The sequence below is a fragment of the Lagenorhynchus albirostris genome, chromosome 2 (genome assembly GCF_949774975.1).
Source record: "Lagenorhynchus albirostris chromosome 2, mLagAlb1.1, whole genome shotgun sequence".
NCBI classification, from domain to species: Eukaryota; Metazoa; Chordata; class Mammalia; order Artiodactyla; family Delphinidae; genus Lagenorhynchus; species Lagenorhynchus albirostris.
Window position 1 is genome coordinate 24,001,923 of NC_083096.1, and position 27,446 is coordinate 24,029,368.

The 27,446-nt window shown below is 36.6% G+C and overlaps 1 protein-coding gene across 5 annotated transcripts in view; it reads right to left on the reverse strand.

Moving 5' to 3' along the window:
- The window catches only part of CDC42BPA (CDC42 binding protein kinase alpha), a 326,828-nt gene extending 299,808 nt beyond the window's left edge, over positions 1–27,020 (reverse strand). For all 5 annotated transcript variants that reach the window (XM_060128307.1, XM_060128299.1, XM_060128320.1 and 2 more), the window contains exon 1: positions 25,723–27,020. In XM_060128307.1, coding sequence (XP_059984290.1) covers positions 25,723–25,900 — 178 coding nt within the window. In that variant the 5' untranslated portion in view covers positions 25,901–27,020. The remainder of the gene's footprint in view (positions 1–25,722) is intronic.
- Positions 27,021–27,446: the final 426 nt, after the last annotated feature.

Genomic DNA, 27,446 nt, shown 5'->3' on the forward strand with positions numbered 1-27,446 from the left:
AAGATTGCTCTACCCGGCAAGGATCTCATTCAGATTCGGTGGAGAAATCAAAAGCTTTACAGACAAGCAAAAGCTAAGAGAATTCAGCACACCAAACCAGCTCTACAACAAATGCTAAAGGAACTTCTCTAAGTGGGAAACACAAGAAAAGAAAAGGACCTACAAAAACAAACCCAAAACAATTAAGAAAATGGTCATAGGAACATACATATCGATAATTACCTTAAACGTGAATGGATTAAATGCTCCAAACAAAAGACACAGGCTTGCTGAATGGATACAAAAACAAGACCCATATATATGCTGTCTACAAGAGACCCACTTCAGACCTAGGGACACATACAGACTGAAAGTGAGGGGATGGAAAAAGATATTCCATACAAATGGAAATCAAAAGAAAGCTGGAATAGCAATACTCATAGCAGACAAAATAGACTTTCAAATAAAAACTGTTAAAAGCGACAAGGAAGGACACTACATAATGATCAAGGGATCAATCCAAGAAGAAGATATAACAATTATAAATATATATGCACCCAACAAAGGAGTACCACAACACAGAAGGCAACTGCTAACAGCTATAAAAGAGGAAATCGACAGTAACACAATAATAGTGGGAGACTTTAACATCTCACTTACACCAATGGACAGATCATCCAAAATGAAAATAAATAAGGAAACAGAAGCTTTAAATGACACCACAGACCAGACAGATTTAATTGATATTTAAAGGACATTCCATCCCGAGACAGCAAATTACACTTTCTTCTCAAGTGCGCACAGATCTATTCTCCAGGATAGATCACATCTTGGGTCACAAATCAAGCCTTAGTAAATTTAAGAAAATTGAAATCATGTCAAGCATCTTTTCTGACCACAACACTATGAGATTAGAAATGAATTACAGGGAGAAAATTGTGAAAAGCAGAAACACATGGAGGCTAAACAATACGTTACTAAATAACCAAGAGATCACTGAAGAAATCAAAGAGGAAATCAAAAAATACCTAGAGCCAAATGACAATGAACACACGACGATCCAAAATCTATGAGATGCAGCAAAAACAGTTCTAAGAGGGAAGTTTATAGCTATACAAGCCTACCTCAAGAAACAAGAAAAATCTCAAATGAGCAATCTAAACTTACACCTAAAGCAACTAGACAAAGAACAAACAAAACCCAAATTTAGCAGGAGAGAAATCATAAAGATCAGAGCAGAAATAAATGAAACAGAAACAAAGAAAACAATAGCAAAAATCAATAAAACTAAAAGCTGCTTCTCTGAGACGATAAACAAAACTGATAAACCATTAGCCAGACTCATCAAGAAAAAGAGGGAGAGGACTCAAATCAATAAAATTAGAAATGAAAAAGGAGAAGTTACAACAGACACCACAGAAATACAAAGCATCCTAAAAGACTACTACCTAGTGGGAAGCAGCAGCAGAGCACAGGAAGATCAGCTCAGTGCTTTGTGACCACCTGGAGGGGTGGGATAGGGAGGGTGGGAGGGAGGGAGATGCAAGAGGGAAGAGATATGGGAACATACGTATATGTATAACTGATTCACTTTGTTATAAAGCAGAAACTAACACACCATTGTAAAGCAATTACACTCCAATAAAGATGTAAATAAATAAATAAATAATAAAAATACCACATAAGAACAAAAAAAAAAAGACTACTACAAGCAACTCTATGCCAATAAAATCGACAACCTGGAAGAAATGGACAAATTCTTAGAAACTTATAACCATCCAAGACTGAAACGGGAAGAAACAGAAAGTATGAACACACCAATCAAAAGTAATGAAATTGAAACTGTGATGAAAAATCTTCCAACCAACAAAAGTCCAGGACCTGATGGCTTCACAGGTGAATTCTATCAAATATTTAGAGAAGAGGTAACACTCATCCTTCTCAAACTCTTCCAAAAAATTGCAGAGAAAGGAACACTCCCAAACTCATTCTATGAGGCCACCATCACCCTGATACCAAAATCACACAAAGATGTTACAAAAGACGAAAATTACAGACCAATATCACTGATGAATATAGATGCAAAAATCCTCAACATAATACTAGCAAACAGAATCCAACCACACATTAATAGGAACATACACCATGATCAAGTGGGATTTATCCCAGGGATGCAAGGATTCTTCAATATATGCAAATCAATCAATGTGATACACCATATTAACAAACTGAAGAATAAAAACCATATGATCATCTCAATAGATACAGAAAAAGCTTTTGACAAAATTCAACACCCATTTATGATAAAAACTCTACAGAAAGTGGGCATAGTGGGAACGTACCTCAACATAATAAAGGCCATATACAACAAACCCACAGCAAACATCATTCTCAATGGTGAAAAACTGAAAGCATTTCCTCTAAGATCAGGAACAAGACAAGGATGTCCACTCTCACCACTATTAGTCAACATAGTTTTGGAAATCCTAGCCATGGCAATCAGAGAAGAAAAAAGAAATTAAAGGAATACAAATTGGAAAAGAAGAACTAAAACTGTCACTGTTTGCAAATGACATGATACTATACATAGAGAATCCTAAAAATGCCACCAGAAAACTGCTAGAGCTAATCAATGAATTTGGTACAGTTGCAGGATACAAAATTAATGCACAGAAATCTCTTGCATTCCTATACACTAATGATGAAAAATCTGAAAGAGAAATTAAGGTAACACTCCCATTTACCATTGCAACAAAAAGAATAAAATACCTAGGAATAAACCTACCTAGGGAGACAAAAGACCTGTATGCAGAAAACTATAAGACACTGATGAAAGAAATTAAAGATGATACCAACAGATAGAGAGATATGCCATGTTCTTGGATTGGAAGAATCAATATTGTGAAAAGGACTATACTACCCAAAGCAATCTACAGATTCAATGCAACGCCTATCAAATTACCAACGGCATTTTTTACAGAAATAGAACAAAAAAATCTGAAAATTTGTATAAAGACACAAAAGACCCTGAATAGTCAAAGCGGTCTTGAGGGTAAAAAACAGAGCAGGAGGAATCAGACTCCCTGATTTCAGACTATACTACAAAGCTACAGTAATCAAGACAATATGGTACTGGCTCAAAAACAGAAACATAGATCAATGGAACAAGATAGAAAGCCCAGAGATAAACCCACCCACCTATGGTCAACTAATCTATGACAAAGGAGGCAAGGATATACAATGGAGAAAAGACAGTCTCTTCAATAAGTGGTGCTGGGAAAACTGGACAGCTACATGTAAAAGAATGAAATTAGAACACTCCCTAACACCACACACAAAAATAAACGCAAAATGGATTCGAGACCTAAATGTAAGACCGGACACTATAAAACTCTTAGAGGAAAACATAGGAAGAACAATCTTTGACATAAATCACAGCAAGATCTTTCTTGATCCACCTCCTAGAGTAATGGAAATAAAAACAAAAATAAACAAGTGGGACCTAATGAAACTTAAAAGCTTTTCCACAGCAAAGGAAACCATAAACAAGATGAAAAGACAACCCTCAGAATGGGAGAAAATATTTGCGAACAAATCAACGGACAAAGGATTGATCTCCAAAATATATAAACAGCTCATGCAGCTCAATATTAAAGAAACAAACAACCCAATCCAAAAATGAGAAGAAGACCTAAATAGACATTTCTCCAAAGAAGACATACAGATGGCCAAGAAGCATATGAAAAGCTGCTCAACATCACTAATTATTAGAGAAATGCAAATCAAAACTACAATGAGGTATCACCTCACACCAGTTAGAATGGGCATCATCAGAAAATCTACAAACAACAAATGCTGGAGAGGGTGTGGAGAAAATGGAACCCTGTTGCACTGTTGGTGGGAATGTAAATTGATACAGCCACTATGGAGAACAGTATGGAGGTTCCTTTAAAAGCTAAAAATAGAATTACCATATGATCCAGCAATCCCACTATGGGTATATACCCAGAGAAAACCATAATTCAAAAAGACACATGCACCCCAATGTTCACTGCAATACTATCTACAATAGCCAGGTCATGGAAGCAACCTAAATGTCCACAAACAGATGAATGGATAAAGAAGATGTGTTACATATATACAATGGTATATTAGTCATAAAAAGGAAAGAAATCGGGTCATTTATTGAGACGTGGATGGATCTAGAGTCTGTCATACAGAGTGAATTAAGTCAGAAAGAGAAAAACAAATATCATATATTAACGCATGTATGTGCAACCTAGAAAAATGGTACAGATGAACTGGTTTGCAGGGCAGAAGTTGAAAGATGTAGAGAACAAACGTATGGACACTAAGGGGGGAAAGCTGCAGTGGGGTCGGGATGGTGGTGTGCTGAATTGGGTGATTGGGATTGACATGTATACACTGATGTGTATAAAACTGATGACTAATAAGAACCTGCTGTATAAAAAAATAAAGAAAATAAAATTTAAAAATTTAAAAATAATACTAAACTTTCTTTGGGTTATTTGTATGGAAATATGTTATTATAAATGTTTCAGACATTACATGATATTCCTAAAAATCTTATATATTCTGGTATAATGTTATAAGTCATAATTCTAGTTATTACTTTAAAATGTGTATCTCAGAAATAACTAAATTTCCTTGTCAACTGCATTATTATGAACTTTCATCAAATCTTTAACCATGGTCATTTTTAAGTCTTTTGTCATTTACAGACATTTCTGGGTGTACTCTGATGCTTCTGCAAAAAATGTTCCTATAAAAGGGTTTCATCGGGCTTCTTGGTGGCACAGTGGTTCAGGGACCACTGAGCCTGTGCGTCCGGAGCCTGTGCTCCGCAACGGGAGAGGCCACAACAGTGAGAGGCCCATGTACCGCACAAAAAAAAAAAAAAGGATTTCATCTTCAAGGAATTCATGGAAAAGACTGACAAGTACAGGTTTCTGGTAATTGACTATACTGCTGAACTGAATGAATAAGCATTTTCAGAACTCTAATGGAAAAATGATGAATTCATAAAAGTGCTAACAAAAGATCAAGATGAAAATAAAATTAATTTCATGGGACTGAGTGAACTGATGAGGATGATTATAATTTTTCTGACTTTGTTTGAATAAAAAAAATGGCTCTAGCTTGTAATAAAATCACATTTAAACACATCAGTTTATAACAGTATTATTTATAATAGCAAAAAAATCGGAAGTGACAAATACTGAAAATACATTTCAATGTCCAATAAATAATGGTATATCTATTTAGTTGACTTTGAAAATGGTCATTATAAAAACACAATAATATAGAAATAATATAGAATACATTTTATATACAATAATACAGAAAAAGAGGTTAGGATAATACAATATTAATAATAAAGATAACTAATACTTATTGAGGGCTTACAGACAGGGCTTACAGTATGCCAGGCACTGGTCTAGCACCTCATGCACAGTATTTTATTTAATCCTCACAACCCTGTGAGGTATGTATAATAACTATCCCCATTTTTATTTATTTAACATCTTTATTGTAGTATAATTGCTTTACAATGGTTAGTTTCTGCTTTATAACAAAGTGAATCAGCTATACATATACATATATCCCTATATCTCCTCCCTCTTGCGTCTCCCTCCAACCCTCCCTATCCCACCCCCTAGGTGGTCACAAAGCACTGAGCTGATCTCCCTGTGCTATGCAGCTGCTTCCCACTAGCTACCTATTTTACATTTGGTAGTATTTATAAGTCCATGCCACTCTCTCACTTCGTCCCAGCTTACCCTTTCCCCTCCCCATGTCCTCAAGTCCATTCTCTACGTGTGTCTTTATTCCTGTCCTGCCCCTACGTTCTTCATAACCAATTTTTTTTTTTAGATTCCCTATATATGTGTTAGCATATGGTATTTGTTTTTCTCTTTCTGACCTACTTCACTCTGTATGACAGACTCTAGGTCCATCCATATCCCCATTTTTAGAGATGAAGAAACTGAGGAACAAAGAGGTTCATTAATATGCACTATCACTTACCATGTTAGTGAAAAAAGCAGAGTATAAATATAGCAGAAGTGTTCCTATGTAGAAAACTAATGTATACATTAAAAAACAATACTCAATAGGAAGGTATAAAAATGACAAAAGCTACCATGTTATAGTGGCAAATTTTTTTTCTACTTTTTAAAAAACTGCAGAGGCCATTTAAGAACATAATATTATATATTAAGAAAAAATAATTTTATAGTGAAATTCACAAAACATATATACAAATTTTGTACATAGATACAAACTTTTTAAATTAAGTACAGTTCCAGCAATTCTAGCAATATATTCTATTCAATGTATTCTATTCCTCACTCTCTTCACACACTGCACACGAAGAAGAGATAACCAAATTAATAATTGGAAAAGTATATCAATTAAGTTCAGAGGCTTCCCTAGTGGCACAGTGGTTGGGAATCTGCCTGCCAGTGCAGGGGACACGGGTTTGAGCCCTGGTCTGGGAAGATCCCACATGCCGTGGAGCAACTAAGCCCGTGCGCCACAACTACTGGGCCTGTGCTCTGGAGCCCATGAGCCACAACTACCGAAGTCCACGCACCTAGAGCCCACGCTCCGCAACGAAGAGTAGCCCCCACTCGCCAAAACTAGAGAAAGCCCGTGCACGGCAATGATGACCCAACGCAGCCAAAAATAAATAAATAAAAATACATACATTTATTTAAAAAAAAAAAGATTAAGTTCAGTTCTAACAAAAAACCCAAATTCTCAGCTTAAACAAAATAAAAATGTATTTCTTTTACAAACAAAAGAAGTCTGAAGGTAAACAGTCCAAGGCTGATAAGGCAGTCTGATAAAGTTGTCAAAGGATCCAGGATGTTTTCAGCTCACCACTATGCCATCCTTGGAGCATGGCCCTCATGCCCCCATCCTTAAGGTCCAACCTCTGAAGACATCACATGATATGTGTTCTGTGTAGCAGAAGGGAATAAGTGGGGAAAGCTCACCTTTTAATGAAGCTTCTGATAAAACATATCACCTTCCACTTACATCTAATGGCCAAAACTAGTCACGTGTCCACACCTAACTGCAAAGAAGACTAGAAAATAAGGTCAACTGAATTTTGTTAATACAAAAGGGGGGCCATATCAAAACTCCAACATTTTTTCCCATTTTTTATAGAAATGGAAAAGCCAATCCTCAAATTCATATGGAAATGCAAGGGGCCCAGACTAGTCAAAATAATCTTGAAAAATAAGAACAAAGTTGAAGGACTCACACGTCCTTCAAATTTCAAAACTCACTACAAAGCTACAGTAATCAAGGCTGTGTGGTACTGGCCTAAGAACAGACATAAAGATCAATGGAATAGAACTGAAAGTCCAGAAATAAACCCATATATTTATGGCCAATTGATTTTTGAATAGGGTGGTAAGTCCATTCAGTGAAAGACCTCTATTTCAAACCATATACAAAAATTAGCTCCAAATGGATCAACAACTTAAGAGCTGAACCATAAAACTCTTAGAAGGTAACACATGGCAAAATCTTTTTTTTTAATTCTTTTTTTAATATTCTTTTCCATTATGGTTTATCCCAGGAGACTGTATATAGTTCCCTGTGCTATACAGTAGAGCCTTGTTGTTTTTCCATCCTAAATGTAAATGATACTGGACTTGGCGGTGACTTCTTAGATATGGCACCACAGGCACAGGAAACAAAAGAAAAAATAAACAAACTGGACTTTCTGAAAACAAAAAAAATTTGTCCATCAAAAGACAATTATCAACAGAGTAAAAAGGCAACCCACAGAATGGGAGAAAATGTTTGCAAATCATATATCTGATAAGAGATTAATATCCAGAATACATAAAGAACTCTTACAACTCAACAACAAAAAAACAAACAACCTGATTTAAAAAAATGGACAAATGACTTAAATAGACATTTATTCAAAGAAGATATGCAAATGGCCAATAAGCACATGAAAAGATACTCAACACCGCTAATCTTTAGGGAAATGCAAATTAAAACTACAGTGAGCTACCATTTCACACATACTAGGATAGATACAATGAAAAACCGTAAAATGCCAAGTGTTGACAAAAATACAGAGAAACTGGAACCTTAGTACATTGCTGGTAGGACCGTACAATGGTACAGCTGCTTTGGAAAACGGTTTGGCAGTTCCTCAAGAAAAGTTAAACACAGAATTACTGTATGACCCAGAAATTCCACTCCTGGGTACACACCCCAAAGAATCAAACAGATACCTGTACACCAATGTTCGATGCAGTATTATTCATAATAACCAAAATGACCCAAATATTTGCCGAAGGATGGATGGATAAACAATGTTGCACATATACATACAACGGTATATTATTCGGTCTTAAAGATAAATGAAACTCTGCTATAGGCTACAAAAAGGATGAACCTTAAAAACATTATGTTAAGTAAAATAAGCCAGATACAAAAGGGTAAAAATTATATGATTACACTTTCATGAAATATCTAGAATAGGCAAATTCACAGAGAAAGAATAGACTGCAGATTACCAGGAACTGAGGGGAGAAGAGAACGGAAAGTTATTGCTTTATGGGTACAGAATTTCTGTTTGGGGTGATGAAAAAGTTTTAGAAATAGACAGTAGTGGTTGTTGCAAAACACTGTAAACATAATTAATGTCACTGAATTAAATACTTAAAAATTGTTAAAATGGCAAATTTTGTTATATATGTTTTGCCACAAAAAAAAAAAACCCTTAAATAAAAAGAATGGAGACAGGAAAATGGGGGAAACCAGAGGGATTACTGTTTTCCGTCCATCTCAGGACAAACACATACATGAATACACACACACACACACACACACACAAACACACACTCATGTGTAGTAAGTAAGAATTTCAGGCAGCTGCAATTGTCAAGGGTCCTTCCCTTCCCAGAGTTGTACCATGATTCCAAACTCATATATATTTCCAAGGCACTGGTAACAAGGAGTATTTAGAGCACATCCAACACATATACACAAACACAAAATAACCGTAAGTTAAGTTATGACCAAATAGCACCAGAAATGCAACCACTATAATTGTGTTCACTCATCTTGTATTATTTTTTTATAGTAACAACCTAAAGAAAATAGTACTTGTTTAAATAATTTGTCTAAACACATGAATAAACTAGATAATAGCGTTTGTATAGCCATTTCTGCTCTAGCCTAAAAACTCAAAGGAAAATTAGTCAAAACTAAGCTGAGCTAAACACATTGGTTATCTATGAAACTCCATATCCAATATAATAGAAGAGAATCAAATATGTACAACTCTTTACATTCTGGAGGCTAGTATCTTCTACAAATGGACAACCTTTAAAGTAAAAGAAATATAAATCAAGTGAAACAAATATAGTGAAAGTCCTTCTGTGAAAGGACAGTAGTAAACAACCAAACATTTTCTTGGTATTTCTCCATAAAGTATTCTAGATTTTCAAAACAAGAAATTCAGACTCCAATACAATTTGAGTCACACACAGAGAATTTTAGGAAAAAAAATTAGTTAAAACAACTTTACCTGAAAATTCATAGTGTTAATAAACACTAAACAATTGGGGCTTTTTAAAATCTAAATAATTTCTATTTCAAAAACTATATAGTCCTGGAGCTTCCCTGGTGGCACAGTAGTTGAGAATCCACCAGCCAATGCAGGGGACATGGGTTTGAGCCCTGGTCCGGGAAGATCCCACATGCTGCAGAGCAACTAAGCCCGTGCGCCACAACTACTGAGCCTGCACTCTGGAGCCCACGTGCCACAACTACTGAGCCCGCACGCCTACAGCCCATGCTCTGCAACAGGAGCAACCACCGCAATGAGAAGCCTGCGCACCACAACGAAGAATAGCCCCAGCTCGCCGCAACTAGAGAAAGCCCGCGCACAGCAATGAAGACCCAACACAGCCAAAAATAAATTTCTTTTAAAAAAAAAAACTATATAGTCTTACAAAAATTATCTTTGTATATTTCAGAATTGAAATGTAAATTAGATACTACTGTAAAGGAAATATTACTACTGCTAGGGGAAAATTCCTTTAACATTTTCAAATACTAGCTATATTACATCATTTCCTTTTACCTCTTTCTTTTTTTAAATGGAATGGTTAAAGTTGTATTTTTTAGTAGCATACCTAATTGAAAACAAAATATACTAGATTATCATAAATATTTCATTCTAACCCTAAGTAGCTATTTTAAACTATGGAAGTTGCTCTCTAGGAACTCTAGTTATATCTACTTTAAATTCTTTTGATTCTAAGTAAAGGCATTAAACCTAGAAACTAATAAGTGATCACCAATTTAAGATATAAATTTTAATTTATGGCTTTACTATTTTTAATGTTTTCTTTTTTCCTTTTAGATGAAATGCAACACTAACAGAATTTTTTAAGTATACAATCACCAACAAAAGAAGTTACCGACAATCTGGAAAATAAAATAAAAATGACCTTGAACAACAGCGGTGCAGTCAACAAAAAAATCAGGAGAATAATCTCTAATGCAAGGAAACGAAGTATTGCAAAATTGTTTAGTCGTTTGGGCTGCTATAATAAAATACCACAGATTGGGTGGCTTATAACAACAGAAATTTATTTCTTACAATTCTGGAAGTCAGAACTCCAACACCAAGGTGCCAGCATGGTTGCTTTCTGTGTCCTCTCATGGTGGAATGGCTCACAAGCTCTCTGGGGCCTCTTTTATAAAGGCACTAATAATCCCGTTCATGAAGGTTCCATCCTCATGACCTAAGCACCTGCCAAAGGCCTCACCTCCTAATGCCATCATCTTTGGGGGTTCAGATTTTAACATATGAATTTTGGAGGGACACTAACATTCAGACCACAGCAGCAATTCAATAATAATTTGTTTTAGGGTGTGTTTTTCAATATGTATCCTAATGTTCAAATTAAATAATGAAATCATTCCCTGAAAACCTGACCAGGAGTAGTTAGAAAGCTGACCAGTTTTCCACTTAGTCCTACTGCTCAGCAACTCCCTGAAACAAGCTTCTCTTAAACTCAGCCCTAAAACAGAAATGAAAAGGACAGCTCAATTATTTAGGCTTCAAAAAATTTTCTGTGAGATATTAAAATTACAAGAAGAATCTCATTTAATATGAGGCATTTCCTTGCATTTACAAGGTCCAACATGGATTTCAGAAGACTCAAGAGCAGGTGAGTACTGTTAAACAGAGCTACCCTGCAGCTGTGTATCTGACAAGTGTTCTGATGTCTGCTCTCACAGTACCTGGTCGCTTACTAGTTTATAGAAGTGACAATTTCATCCATAATTCATAACATTTGTGTAATTTAGTTTGTCTTTATTGCTCTGTTAGAGTTCTTTGTTGTGTGTTCAATTCCATAAACATTGAGTATTATGCGTGTGCCTTATGTAACTTTAGAAGGATCTGTTTATCATTAATGTAATTACATAGAATTTACCCTACATAGCTTTTTCAAGAATAAACTACCTTTTCCTACGATAAATCAAGACTATTTATAAATTGCCATCTATAAGAAAAGAGCAATCACTAAAGAAGAAAAAAAGACTGATCTGCTCAAAGACAAATTTTAACTGATAAATTTTAAATCTTCTATTTACTGTATCCAGTTTTCAGCTCCTCATTTAAAGACTTGGAAAAAAGTTTGAAAATGAGGTCAATGAGGAAGGATTAAAGGAATAGGGACTTCATAATTCTTCAAAGACTAATACTATTTTTTAAGTTTTCATGTTTATTAGTTATTCATAAACACAGATTCAATTGCCAATTAAGGTTCAAGAAAAACACCAGGCCCCAGTTAAGTACCATCACCCTCACCAAAAATCTTTTCCTTCCTATACCATCCTCCCAATATAGTTATAGTATAATTTTAGTTAACTCAGTATTCACTGGTTCCACTACTGTAACCATGTAAATTATTATTTTCCTTTCCTACACAAATTTTTATTTTTCTTAATCACTGCTTTCTCATTTGCTTCACTTTCCAAGCAAACCCAGACTCTCTCCAAATTTCTAAATCTCCTCTCAAGATGTTCAATCACATCAGATATTAAAGTCTCTCGGGGAGATTTCTGCACTGCCTCTTATCTGGGCTGATTGACCTCTATGTTTGGTGCAAAGCAATCATTCTGTATTCTCTCTTCACCATCATCTTAGGAAATCCTTTCTTCTCTCCCCTGTACTGGATCTCCTACTAGGGGATATCTTATATTTCCTCATCTTAATTTACTCTGTTTAGTTGGGGCTAGAGCATCCAACTCGTCAGTTTGCCTATGGCTCTCCTGGTTTCAGCACAAGTCTATATACTAAGAAATTCCCTAGTCCCAGGTAAACCTGGATGGTGGGTTACCCTATTGGGAGTCCAGAGGTTGCAGAAGGTAAAAAATATTTTTTTTTTTTTTTTTTTTTTGGCAGTACGTGGGCCTCTCACTGTTGTGGCCTCTCCCGTTGCGGAGCACAGGCTCCGGACACGCAGGCTCAGCGGCCATGGCGCACGGGCCCAGCCGCTCCGTGGCATGTGGGATCCTCCTGGACCGGGGCACGAACCCGTGTCCCCTGCATCGGCAGGCGGACTCTCAACCACTGTGCCACCAGGGAAGCCCGGTAAAAATTTTTTGAAGACTTGCAGGTCTTAAACTATCCTTATCCCGCCTTCACACTTGACTGAGAATTTGGAGGGTTACAGAATTCCAATTCGGAAATCATTTTCCTTCAAAATACTAACGTTGTCTTCTAGCTTCCAGTGTTGCTGCTGAGAAGTCCAAAGCCTTTCTGATTCCTGATCCTTTGTATTTTCTCTTTGGAAACTTTTTGAGTCTGTTCTTTGTCCCCAGAGATCTGCAAATTCCACAATGAATTGGTTGTAAATCTTGGTATGCATCTATTTCCACCCCTTGTGCTGGTATTTGGTAGGGACTCTTTATCTAGAAACACGTGTCCTTCAATTATAGAATATTTTCTTGAATGATTTCATTGGGTTCCTCCCCTCTGTTCTCCCTATTGGAATTCCTATTATTCAGACCTCTTAAATTGGTCCTCCAATGTTCTTCTTTTTATCTCCTCTCTTCTATCCCTTTGTGGTTTCTGCTGTATTTTCTGAGAAATTCTTTGTTTTACCTTCTGGTTCGTGTACTGAGGTTTTAATTTTAGCTATCACATTTTTAATTTTTTTCATTCTTTCATTTTCATTTTTTTCACTGTTCCTTTTTTTTTTTTTTTTTTTTCCCGGTACGCGGGCCTCTCACTGCCGTGGCCTCTCCCGTTGAAGCTCACAGGCTCCGGACGCACAGGCTCAGCGGCCATGGCTCACGGGCCCAGCCGCTCCGCGGCATGCGGGACCCTCCCGGACCGGGGCACGAACCCACGCCCCCTGCATCGGCAGGCGGACTCCCAACCACTGCGCCACCAGGGAAGCCCTTCACTGTTCCTTTTCATGACATCCTGACTTACTTTATGGTTCTTCTCTTATCTGTGAGAATATTAATGATAGTGTTTTGTTTCTGAAGTCATACTTTCTCTGCAGAGTCTGTTTCATGTAAGGTGCTTTTTTCCCGTTTTTTGTTTGTTTGAAGCTGTATCTTATTTATTATAGGCTTTCTTCAGATATCTGACAATCCCTGGTTTTATATTAGGAATGAGAAAATGGAAAGATGCTCTGAAGCTCTGAATCTTTGGGTGAAGCCCACTGATAATGAACTGCACTGAAGTGTGACTACCTGAGCCCTTTACTGAGGAATCTCTGATGTATCTGTATCTTTAGGCCTTTCTTCTTGGACTGGTCAGATTCTTCAGAGAAGACTTTTCTGATCTCTTATCTTCGTGATAAAGGCCTAGTTGCCAACTTTCTGGGAGCCAAGCAAAAGTATATAAACATTTATTTACTCTCCTGTTTTCAGTATGAAATGCCCATCCTAAACTGTGCCTAACGTCACTCAACACAGAGAATCTCTGTCTTACCGAAAATAGACATTCAGTCTTTGTTTGGGGAGGGAAGACAGGAGCCAGCTGGCATGTAGCAGGGGAAGGGCTCTAGAGTTCCTACTGCTTATACAACAATTCAATCAGTCCTCCACATTTTAGCTCCACCTGTACCTCAACTTTCACAGATTCCTGACAATACCAATTTCTAAGACTTTTAAGCGTTCTGCCAAGTCAAGGGGATAGGTCCTAGCTTACACTATTACTGACTTAAGACTTGACTTTCTCAGATCTGCTAAGTCAGCAGTTATCACCCATCTACATGCTTTTTCAGCTTCCAAAATTTCACAGTATCCTCCCATGTTTTTCTCATCCTTGAAGATTTACGACTTCTTAAAAATTCCTTTACCATAGTTTTAGTGGGGCTGCAGAAGAGAATGAAACTAATTTGTGTGTTCAATTCATCATCACCAGACTATGCTGGACACTGTTGCAAATAAGGTTAAACACAGACTTAATGTAAGAAAATTTTACCTTTAAAAATTGGAGGCTATTTGCATTTTATCTTATTCCTTTAAACAGTAGCACCCTCTTCTCCTTACCTTCACCCCATAAAATACTCATTTATAGATTATCAACTGCTGAGGGAGGGGACTATGAACCACTACTTATAAGAAACCCCTTCTGAAATAAAGCAGGATACATCAATGAAGAAAGAAATCCATGGAACAGTTAAAGAATAATCAAGTAAAAGATCTGATTAGTAGAAGAGTCAACACCTCATTATAGCTGGAGGAAAAAGGTGAGTGTGGTACAAAAGGGCAGCACAAGAGAATCTGGGGGATAATAGAATTGCTTTGTATCTTGACTATGGTACTGGTCTACATTTGTCAAAACTCATAGGATATATACCAAAACAAATGAACTTTACTATATATAAATTTTTTTTAATGAAGTACAGTTAATTTACAATGCTGTACTAGTTTCTGCTGTACTATATATACTATATATACTGTACTATATATATATAATTTTTGAATAACTTTAAAAAACCCTTTAAGGTAAGAATGGGAAATATAAACAAAATTATATATATACATATATATATATATACACATATATGCATACATACATACACATATACCATATATATGCCATTAGGAGGAATAGATCAAAGTAGGAATGGGGGAAGAGAAGGCATCGTGGATCAGAGTAGGGTGTTGAAGGCTGAGCTGAATGAAAAGGATATCCACATAAAAGAGCTGCATGGCATCACTTCTGGGATATTCTTGCCAAAGATGTATTATCATGAGGAAACAAACCCAAATTTAGGGTTTACTTCAAATGCTGCAAAATAACCAGCTGGCAATCTTCAAAAGTGTCAGTCATGAAAACTGAGGAAAATCTGAAGCCCTAGTCCAGACTGACTGACACTAGAAGGCATGACATCCAAATGCAACATGTGATTCTAAACTGAATCCTTTTGCTATAAAGGTATTATCAGGACAACTAACAAAATTTGAATGAGGTCTAAGGATTAGATGATACTAATGTACCAGTGTTAATTTCTTAATTTTAATAATTGCATTGTGGTTATGCAAAAGAATGTTACAAAATACACACGAACATATTTGGGGATTACGGTATCAAGTTGGCAATTTACTCTCCAATGATTCAGAGGGGAAAATATTGTACTAGCAATTTTTCTGTACATTTCAGATTGTTTCAAATTTTTTTAAATAATAAAAAGATTAGAAACATAGACAAGGACCATATCCATATGCCATGCTAAGGAGTTTCAATGTCATCCTGAAAGCTATCAGTAGTCACTGTAGGATATTAAGCAAGATGTTGACACGATCAAAGTTGTAACCATTTTTTAAAAGTTCTACTAAACAAAGGCCCTTGGATATGTAGGATTCCCAATATTTTCAGGTTAGGTGCACATGTAATACTGAGATTATAAGTTACTTAGCATTTAAAGGAGAAACAAAAAGCATGATTAATAAGGTCAACAAGACCCAGGAATGTAATCCATTTAGATACATTTAACATAGACAAGTCAACTGAGCAGATGCACACAGAGGTTGAACAGTACCAGGATAACTCAAGAGCTGCTGTAATTAATTGGGGTTACCACAGGAACACAGGTAAAAGTAACAAGTATGATCACACTTAATCACAATTTACAGCAATGTAACACAGCAAGGAACGCCTGGAAAAAACTGTCAACTTAGCACGCATCAGTCAGAAATGGGGTGACACATTACAAAGGCATTCAGGAAAAAGGCAGAAATAGGAATCACACTAGACTTGGGAGTATTATTATGGTTTTAACCATAAACTCTAGGAAAATCTTTATAAGTACAGAAGATGAGAAGCTTTACGATATCATGTCAATGTGTCAGCTGCACCACATACCTGAGCTTTTGGTCTGTTTTTAAATGTTCCTTGGTTATGATTTTTGGTTGGGGCAAGGCCATAATTAGCTAGCAATACAATCACAAACTGGGGCTCTAGCCACTGCGGGTTTTTCTTAATCTTTTCAAACAAATATTTTTTTAAATCTCGGGACAGAACACTTCTAAGTAAGTGCATGACTACTTTTAATAATATCTGAGTCAACTTGGGGCGTTAGCCACTTCCAGTAAACCAGGTATTTAAGGATGGGATTCTTGTTGCAGCAGGGCAACATTGCTTTGACAAAAAAAACCTCTCATAAAATTAATTAGTTTTTTCTATTCCACAGCCATGACAGTCTGTCTCCCAAATTCTATACCAGCGCAACGGTTAGAGAGATAACTGGATTAAAAAATGATCAATTGCTACTGAAAACAAAAAATCACTAGGTTAGCAGGAGCATCTTTACAAACCACGAACTACACACATAAATATAAACTCAAAGGCATGTATCAAGTTTTATTGTTCTTTGTCTATAAACACATACTTACCCAATGCAGAACTCCACATTAACCTAGTACATACTGCCGAACTGCCTTCTAGGTGATGCAAACAGAAGTGCTAAAAAAACATTAAACACGGAAAGGATAAAGGCAAGTCATTCAAACCTCTGCCTTTGGAGTTGGATGTGAACTGTGATAATATTCAAAATACGATGTGATAGAAGAATTCAGTAGCCACTTTCTGAAATATAATTAATTTAAGAGCTCTGACACGGCCTATGGATTCTTAGCGCACACCAGCACTTCCCAAACTCTGCCAGCTATCCTCATAAAAAGGGTTCCAGGGCTTCCCTGGTGGTGCAGTGGTTGAGAGTCCGCCTGCCGATGCAGGGGACACGGGTTCGTGCCCCGGTCCAGGAGGATCCCACATGCCACGGAGCGCCTGGGTCCGTGAGCCATGGCCGCTGAGCCTGCGCGTCCGGAGCCTGTGCTCCGCAACGGGAGAGGCCACAACAGTGAGAGGCCCGCGTACCACAAGAAAAGAAAAAAAGGGTTCCAAAGTCAAATAACTTAGGCAAATTCTAGGTAAAACAAAGTTAAAGAGGTTTCTGTACCACAGAACTTTTGAAAAGTGTTACTATGATAATGTGCTTTGTAATATACAAAGAGGGATGCAATAAGTACTATTTCCCAATCTTACATATACACTGAACTCTTAATTTTCAAAATCTTCATTTATATCTATTGAAACATAGTTTAGGAAACACTAGGGTATACTGTGGATTTTCTTCATATTTACTGTCAGTCTACAACATGCATTTATGGGTGCTGCATAATCTTTAGTCCACAAAAATTCCTAAGTGAATGACATATCAATAATTTTTCATCATTATTTTAATCTTCTGAGTTGAGGTCTAGAATTCCACCACTGATTTGCAGGTTGGAGCTATATAAATATAAAAATAAATCATAACTAGCCATTTCACAATATTTGCTGTTGGTGATGAAAAGAATAGGCATGGGCTTAATATTTACTGAAAAACAGTTCAGAACTACACAACATTGTAAAGCAACTATACTCCAATAAAAATTAATAAAAAAAAAAAAGTTCAGTTAATAACAACAAAATGTTCCAGTGCAAAATATCCTGAAAGAAGGAATAAGATGCTGTTTGCATAGTCACACAGGGAAAGACATCTCCGATGCCAATATAATTCAATAAAATATTATCAGTAAGCTATGAGTATGTTTGTTAATGGTGAAATAAAGTTATTTACATCCCTGTATTAGTACAACTATACATTTCAATTAAACTTTACCAAAAAATAGCATTTTATCTTCCTTTATCATAAGGCCAGATAGAAACTTCAAAAACAGAATGAGAAGTCTCTTGCCTTCTGAGATGGCCCACACTCTGTCTATGGAGTGTGCATCTCCCTGAATAAACCTTATCATTTTGGGGAAAAAAAAAACAAAAACAGAATGAGAAAAAAGCCAACAAAATTCAACTATAAATCACCAGAAAAAGAAAATCCTAAACCAACTTTCAACCTTTTGGAAAAATAAGCTATTACTATTATGCCAATTTTTCACTGATGTTAAAACAGACTTAGGTTAAGTAACTTGCTTAAATCACCCAGCCAATGATCAAGGGAGTCAGTCTGAACCCAAAGTCCCTACTCTTTTCCAGTATTATAGGTTTAGAACAGAAATATTTCAGGTTGAGGTATTCCACTTGTAGATCTTCACCATGGAAACTCTAAGTAAATTTAATTAAGCTTTATCACTATGAATAGAAAAAACTGACTAGAACATGTTTTGTTTTTTTTTTTTCATAAATTAAGCCTACAGTGATGTGTATGCAATCTGAAATAAAACCAAAATTTAGTAAGTGATTGCACGACTGAACTAATTCACAGGTATTTTTAAAAGATTGTTTTCATCCACATAAGTAGTCTTTTCAAGCATAATTAGATTGGGGGTGAGAGGAATAGTGTTGATGGGGAAGAATTAAAGAGAACAATAAATGTATGTCAGAAGAGAGAGAAAAAGACTAATTAATTTATGCTATAAGCTATTTATCTTTAAAATCAAGTCAAATTATCCTCTAGTATTATCTTCCACTTTAATACTCAGAATAGAAATTTATGGTAATCACAGAGTTCTAATTGCTCACATAGTGTTGAAACAGCACCAATTATATATGGTTTCCTCTTTAATAAAAGTATTGTATATTCTGGCTTCTTTAAGCTCTACATAAATAGGTGCTGGCACTTGAAACCCATAGTTTCACAGATACAAATAACAGTAAAGTTCCCACACTAATCCAAAAATCTGAAACCAACAGCCTAGCAAAAAACATTGTAACCTTAGAAAAAACAATACTTAACACTCTGAATTGTAAAATTGCATGTCCATGATCTTTTCCTCTGAAATATCACAAAGTAATGAATAACATTATTTCACAGACAGACAACAGTTGTGCAACATGTTACAATTAAAGTAACTAAAGCTGCAAAAGATAAGGTGAGAATTTCTGAATTTGTTGTGAATGCCTATACTTGAAAAGCAAGTTTAATTAGAGCAAGAAAAGGTCATAAACAGAGACTTGTCAGTAATTTCAAAGACTTCAGAGGCTAAAAGCACTGGTTCATTATTTTATCTAATTTCATTCTACTTTATAGGGTGCTTTTCCTGGACGCAAATGTTCACCAGCCTCACACATGTGCTACTCCGCCATGATTAAGTTTATCTGTGACTATGACACAGAAGACAACTGAAAGTCCACACCACTAAGTAAAACCTAACTTACTCAGATTTGGATTTTCTCTCCAAACCACACAGTGTTCCAGGCTTTCCCTAAAATTATCTTTTTCTAACCCTGAAGACACAAGGGACACCATGACCTCATACTGAAAGAGCATTTCCCAAAGGGTGTTCCATGGAACACTGGTTGCCATCCGTCTTCCTCAAAACATTATAAATTCTAGGATAACCCACAATATTTTTAATGTTTAATTTTGTGTAAAAGTTTCCCAAATTTATTTACCCACACAACCCCTCCCCCAAAAGCGCCTATTAATATCCCATGGATTTCCAGAACACATTCTGAAACTAGGGAGGGGGCTAAAGAAACCCTAACCCCAAAATGAACCATCGTTCATATGAGGAAGAATTAAGGGGCAAATAGTGAGATTGGAAAGTGGAGAGCCAGGTCTCTGAGCCTCCTGTTAACCAATGAAAGCTTAAGTGCTACTCACCTATAGCAGCAGATAAAGAAGCACTAGAATTGGGGGAGGGGTGTTAGCCAATAGAGGCTAACAGCTACTAATTGGAAAAAGTGGACACTGTAGAGAGGAAGTATGGAGCAACTGGCTGGGAAGAGCAAACCTGTTACTCTGATCAGCATCAAAGGGGAAAAAAGGAAATCCCCTGGATCTGGAAAGGAGTTTTATATGCAGTGACAACAAAAGACAGTCATTCATATGTCTGGGATGACCTATACTTATAGTGTGGGTCATTTCCAAGAAAAAAGGAAAAATCTTTAGGGAAAGAACTTCTTGACTCAAGATACAGCAAAAGCTGTTGAGCAATTCTTCACCTTAGCTACTGAAAACTTGAAGTCACCCCCACTGGAAGTTTCATGAGTAACAAGGGATGAGAAAAATCTATGGAACTAGCAGATCCTTCTCACCTGCATCTACTCTAACATTCATCTGGAGTAATGGGAAGGCATAAACAAAAAACTACAACCAATGTCTAAAGGTCATATCGCTCATGTTTGACAAGTTACACAACTTTTACAGTTAATGGAAGTCAATATCCAGGAGCCCAAAGTCAGAAAAGGAAAAATGTCAAAAAAAAAAAAAAAAAGGAAATGAACCATCAAAGACAAAACCGAGTGAATTCCGCTGTCCATTAAGTTCTTCTAAATTAAAAATACTCAATTATTCACGAATCAGACTAAAGTAGCAACCCAGGAAAACAGTATATTCATGCTCATTTTCTCATTTCTCCCCTCTCCCATTCTCCCTCCCTCCTTCCAAGTATCCTGTCACTACCTAAACTCCTTTCTTTTAAATTCTTCAGTCTGTCCCAAATTTAATCATGTGTACTTTTTGAAAAAGGGAACTAGGTCTATAATTTTTTCACTGTTAAACAGTGAACATGTTTTAGCGTCATCTACACTAGAATTCAAACTCTTCTGCTTCCAATCTTCGGTAAGAAATGTAAGAAAACATGAGTTCTGTATAACAATATTTATTCTTTCAACACATGATGTACTTGATATATTCTAGTATACTTAATTTTTTAAATGCTGGTTGGACTTAGTAAATTGATTCTAAAACCTATCAAAACCAATAGGATGAAAAACAATGAGCAATATATACAATATACTGGCAATAAGTGTACATGAATAGAAAAGGGTTTGGAAGAATTTTTTTTGACTACCATAAAAGAGTAGCAGAATAAAATATTCATTTGTAACAAGTTCAGTTCTTTTACCCTAAAATAGCCTGGGCTTACTATCTAATATTAACCAAGTCCCAGGAATTATGGAACATTTCATAAAATTTCCAACACATTATGCTACGTGTTTTTACACTGCTATGTTAAGGTATGCCTTACATTTCCATATGAAATAAGTTCCTAAAATTATTAGTGTTATTCCTGACATCCCTGTTCACACTCATGGAGCAGTACATCCTTTAAAAAAGAGAGAAACAGAATGGAAATGGAAAAATAATAGCCATCACTTATTGCCTGCTTCTATCATATGCCAGCATTGTGTGAGATCAAATAACTGTACTTACTATCACTCTTAGAAGAGACTAGATTATTAGGTGACTAGTATGAAGGAAACAAATGCCCAACCTATATTTCTGGTGACATTTATGATGATCCTAATTGAGGACTTAAATAAAAATAAACCTAATCATGTGTATTAAATGAACTTTTTGGTAATTTGGTATGATTAATAAATTCTACTCAGGAAAAGCTAACAACGAGGAACAACATAAGTGAAGAACGAAGAAAAGATTCAGATTCTTCTAATCAAGGCATCATCACCTCACTTAAATGACCCACATATCAAAAGCATGAATAAGCTTTAAAACTACTCTAATAAAATGAAAAGTTTAAACCACAGTACCTGCTGATGTACTCTAGTAACAAGTTTATTAGTCATTCAGACTATTGTGTGTGTGTGTATACACTGAATAAACTATAAAATTACTGTTGTTTAAGGATAATTTAAATGAAATGTTATAAACTCCAAGATTCACAAAGCATCAAAATACAGTTGGCCACATACAGATAGTTCTGCATTTCTTTTTTTGTATTGAGTAATATTATCTTATGCCTATTTTTTAAGTAACTTGGTTAAGAATTCCCTAAAATTCTGATTTTCCATTTCAAAGTAGAAGATAACCAATTCAATGAATAACATATTCATTTAGTCATTATTAGCAGATTAGCTTATAATGTAGAAGTTATTTTTACTTCCACAGCTCTACTGTAACTTAACTCTAGAGTCACACTACTGATAACAAAACTTTTATTTTATAAACAAAACATACAAACCATAACCACTTCAACAACTTAAAAAACAAGGACAAAACAATCTTTCAAAGCTTGCTGTATATAACAGGAAAATATAATAATATTTAATAAAAATAATAATCTTATTAAATTTAAAAGTGATATATGGCCTTAAGGCACTCTTTGCCCCCTTGCTCTATTGCTCAGTGACTTAATCCCCTCTTCCTCTCTAGAGCTCTACTTGTTTCCTCCCTCAAGCCATTAGCACCAAATGCAAGGAGTGCTATCAAAAAAAAGAAAAAAAAATCTAACTTTGAATTGTCAGCTTTCTTACTGTCATGATACTGTAATGAGCGAAACATTAACTGTATCAACAGAAAAGTGAAATGCGCCATAACTAGGAATAAAGTGAAATTGATGGAAATGAAGCAAGTCAGAATCTTGCTGACTTCATTTTTAAAAGTACCATCAGCATAAAAATAAGGCATATCTAGATGACACTTCCATTCATATAGACAGCCAAACAAATATACATCATGTACTAGTATTTAACCACTACAGCTCTTCTGTTGCAAATATTGGGTCTTTTAAAACTCAAACTAAAAATTGTATCATTTAAGGCAAACCTAAATTACCAAATTTAACCCCAACAAATAATCCCTTTCAATTTCCATCACAGACCAAAAAAATAATATTTAAAATATTAAATTGAGGTCAATTCACTATCTGGAAACTTCCTTAATCTAACTTGTTTTTTATATAATGTTAGGTAGTGAGAATCCAATAAGACATTTCCCCAAAATGTAGTAATCAGTTGATCTATTTCAATAATTAAATGAGGAGACTGGCATTCTTAAATAACCTAAATTCTCAAAAAACTTAAAGATAGTAAATACTACTACTCATGATGCACTTCTTGACAGCTTTTTCCATTCTTTCTTTCCTTCCTCCTTACCCAAACTTCTATGGTTGGTAACTCCCACTTTCAAGACCTCACACTCCAACTTAAAAACGCCTAAGACTTAACAGACACTGCCTAGTCCCAAAGCCTACAAAATAACTGCCTAAAAATTCTAGTCTCTCGTTCTTTATTACTGAGAAACACAACAGGAGTTTACTTAAGAGAATGTATATTTTTGTTACATCACACCGGACTTCTAAAAGACAAAATATGAAGGATACTCCTAAAACATAATTTACTTTAAAATTGTGAAAAGTCCCTTGCTTGAAATTGTTTAAAATCTGCTAATAAAAATAAAATGTATTTGGCCAAACACTTATTTGACTTTTGGCTTATTTGGCTTAAATTAAATATATACAAACAAGGGTTTTTTTAATACAGATATAAGAAACAAGATCCAAGAAAACATATTTAGTGGGAAATATATATAAATTATTCTGATAATACAGAAAAATATCTCATAACATAAATGTAAATTCTTAATCACCAAAAGGCAATTGAGGATATAGTTTTTTATCATATTTTTAAATTACGTTTACAACTGGTACATACGAAGAGTTCTCCCACCATTTTGCAGATGAGAAATAATAGATATTAAAATGACAATCATAATCATAGACTAGAGTATCGCTATGAAACCATAATTCAAGAACTGAATCTCTAAAAGTATCAAAATCTTTTCTTTAAATCTTAAAAAAAACTAAAAATTTTCTAAATTTATTAAACATGAAGTGTAAAACTACACATGCTTTATAAAATACTTTACACATAAAAATAAGGGACATATATTCACAAATCCAGTACCAAAGTCAAAACTGTTTCATTCTTAAGAGAGCAGTCTCTTGAAAGATCATTTAGAATTCTTACATTCCCAGTATGAGTCTAGTAATCTGTTTTTAAAAATTATTCTATTCACATTTCATATATGTATGTTTTTTAACCCTTACGACATCAAGTTGCTAGAAAACTTCTGATACTGACAAATTGAATAATTAAAGTTACGATGTGTAGGCAATCTTGAATAAGTGATTTACCTGACAAACGAATTTTTAATAAATTGCAAGTCAAAAAAACGAAATAATCACCAACTGACTTTTACTTCAGAAAAATAAAGATTTACTTGGAAACAAAGACATTTTAGTATAAAAACTTTCCAACAAACTCAAATATTGGTATTCCAAAGGTACAAAATAACTTCTTTAGCTAATATCCCTCAAAAGTCAACGTACCAATGTAGGTACACTGCCATGTACTATACACAGTATGGTATGTCATGATGTGTACTCTTCCCACAGAGAACTGGTGGATTTTGGAACTTGCTCACATGTAACATCGGAAACAGAACTTAAGCCAAGCCTTCAAGCTTGAAGGTCACATGGAGCATTTGCTCTCATCATTGATTTACTCCACTACCTAGCTCTTCTAAATCACATCTATATTTAGAAGAATGAAGACAAAAATTTAGCCAGTTTAGGTTTGAATTAAATTTAGAGTAAATCTAACTCTCAGGCAGGCAGGAGCTGCTCCCAAACATTCTCTACCAAATACTATCACAAAATTCTTAAACTATTTATGTCATCTTACAAACATGACAATTTTTGGCAAGTCCGTGTTTAGTAATTTCCTTTGCTTGTACTATATAGAGATGTGATAAAACCCACTGATGACCACCTTCAAGTTCCTGTTGACCTAAGATATTTTAATATCTCCTCCCATTTCCAGAGTGATTTCCAAAGCCTGGGAAGGAATGTTTCCACTAATAAATATCTTTCAACTGAATGCCTGTTATACCACCACGCTCTCGGCAAAGCGAGCAATAATCCATTTTTGCCCATCACAGAATTATTCAAAATCTCTTACTGCTGACCAAAAGACATAAGTTCTTCCTCATAAGTCCCACATTAAATCTAGGCAACACTAGAGGGGTGGGATAGGGAGGGTGGGAGGGAGGGAGACGCAAGAGGGAAGAGATATGGGGATATATGTATATATATATATAGCTGATTCACTTTGTTATACAGCAGCAACTAACACACCATTGTAAAGCAATTATACTCCAATAAAGATGTTAAAAAAAAAAATCTAGGCAACAACTGAGTAGCATGCTTTTACTCTTGGGAAAATATTTACTGAAAACTACAAGAAAAAAACCTTTAATAATTGGTGTCCACTCTTTTATTGTATACATATTTAAACACATTATGTATAATGTGTTTAAATACATAATATATATTGTGTAAACACAATATATATTTATATACTCATTACAGAGAGTTTATCATGATAACTCTCTATAACAATTAAACCATAATGGCTAGCTAAAGAGTTTTTTATTTTACATACAAACTTACCCCATTCTAGGTATTCAAGAATGTTCTTCTCTCTTCTCAATGGAGAATTATTGCATTCATCATAAAGGCAGATGAGGATATCCAGTAACGTTTCCACACTGAAGCACTGCCCATTGGTCTGAGCGGGCCCATCCAAAATAAACTGCTCCAACTGCCTCAAACGCACTTCTCCAGACATGTTTGCTTCAACTTCTGCTGGTTTTTCTTTCAATTACTGAACCGATTTTGACGATGATTATTTGAACCTAAACTTGAAAAGGTGTGGTTTTAAAAATAAACCACTTGTTATTCAAACAACTGTCATGCAATGCCGGTGCTGAATTCAACATCCAACACAACAGTAACCTCACTTAACTGAAGCGTCTTCTATTTCACACATACACATATATTTTGAGGGAAAGTTACCATAAAATATATTTAAAACATTTTTAAAAGAATAATACAATTAAATCGTATATTTAAATAAAATAATTAAAAAGTACTGAGAACCAAAGAGTCAACACTTCTTTAAAAAAAAAAAAACTCTTCTCCTTCATTCAAAATTCAACTCGTGCAACATAATCCTGAAACGAATCCAGTTGCATCATTAATGAATTAAGTCCGATCTGCATCAGCAATTCACTTCCCAAGCAGAAGGAAAATCGAAAAGGAAGGAAAAAACCAGAATGTATATAAGGGGGAGGGAAAACCAAAAATTCTGCTGCAAATCCTCCCAACCACCACTTGGATAACGCATCAGCGGCAATTTCTCCGGAGGGAAAGGGAGGGGGCGAGGTCCCTGAAGCAGCCCCTCGACTCGGAGCACGCCAAGCCTTCCCCGGAGGAGGCTTTCCCTTTCTCCTCCCGAGGTCCTTCTTTTTAAGGCTTTGCAGTTAGTCCTATTTCCAACGGATTCCGATGAAAACTCTTCATTTTTCTCCCCGCTTCTCCCAGGGGCCTGACTGGCTGCGGGCGGCACTCGCCGCCGGCTCCGGGAGCGGCGGCTACTCGGCCGCCCGAGCCCGCTCCATGTCGGTGGTCGCTGGGCCGCCGGCCTGGGCCGCGCCGGGCGCAGAGCCCGGTCTCCCCCACACCCGCACCGCGGCCGCCCACCCGCTCGCCCGCCCACACTCCCGACGCCCTGGCGAGGGGGTGCTTTTCTGGATTCAAAGGACACGGACGGCAGCAACTGCGGCGGCGACGGCGCGGGCGGCTCCGGCAGCTAGTTCTCCCCCTTCTTCACACCCCTGGGTTAAGGGCATCTTTCCCCCGCAAAGAGGGGAGCGGCCGAGGCGCAGGAGGAGGGGTTGGTGCCGCTGGTAAGGAGACCAGAGGCTGCCGCAGCCCGGCTCGCAGCCACTCCCTTCCTTTCCCTCCACCCCTCCCCCTCCTTCCCCGTCCTCTCGCGCTCGCGCCCTGGGCTCCGCGAGGCTGCTCCAGGCCCCGCCGCATGCAGGCGGAGGCTCGCCGACGAGTCCGGATCCAATATGGCGGCCCCCGCCCCCCGACACGCGCGCACCCGCCCTCTGCCTTCCCCGCCCTCTGCCTTCCCCGCCCCCGCCCCGCCCCCGCCCGAACCCAGCCGGCGCGTTGAGGTCCGGTTCTGCGGCCCCGCAGAGCCGAGGCCAGGCCTTGGGGGGCGCGCGGGCGGGGGCCGGGGGCGCGGCGGCTGCACCACCCCGAGGGGAGGGTGGGGACGCCTCGGCTGGAGAGGCTGCGGCTGCCGCAACGTGGAATGCAGGGAT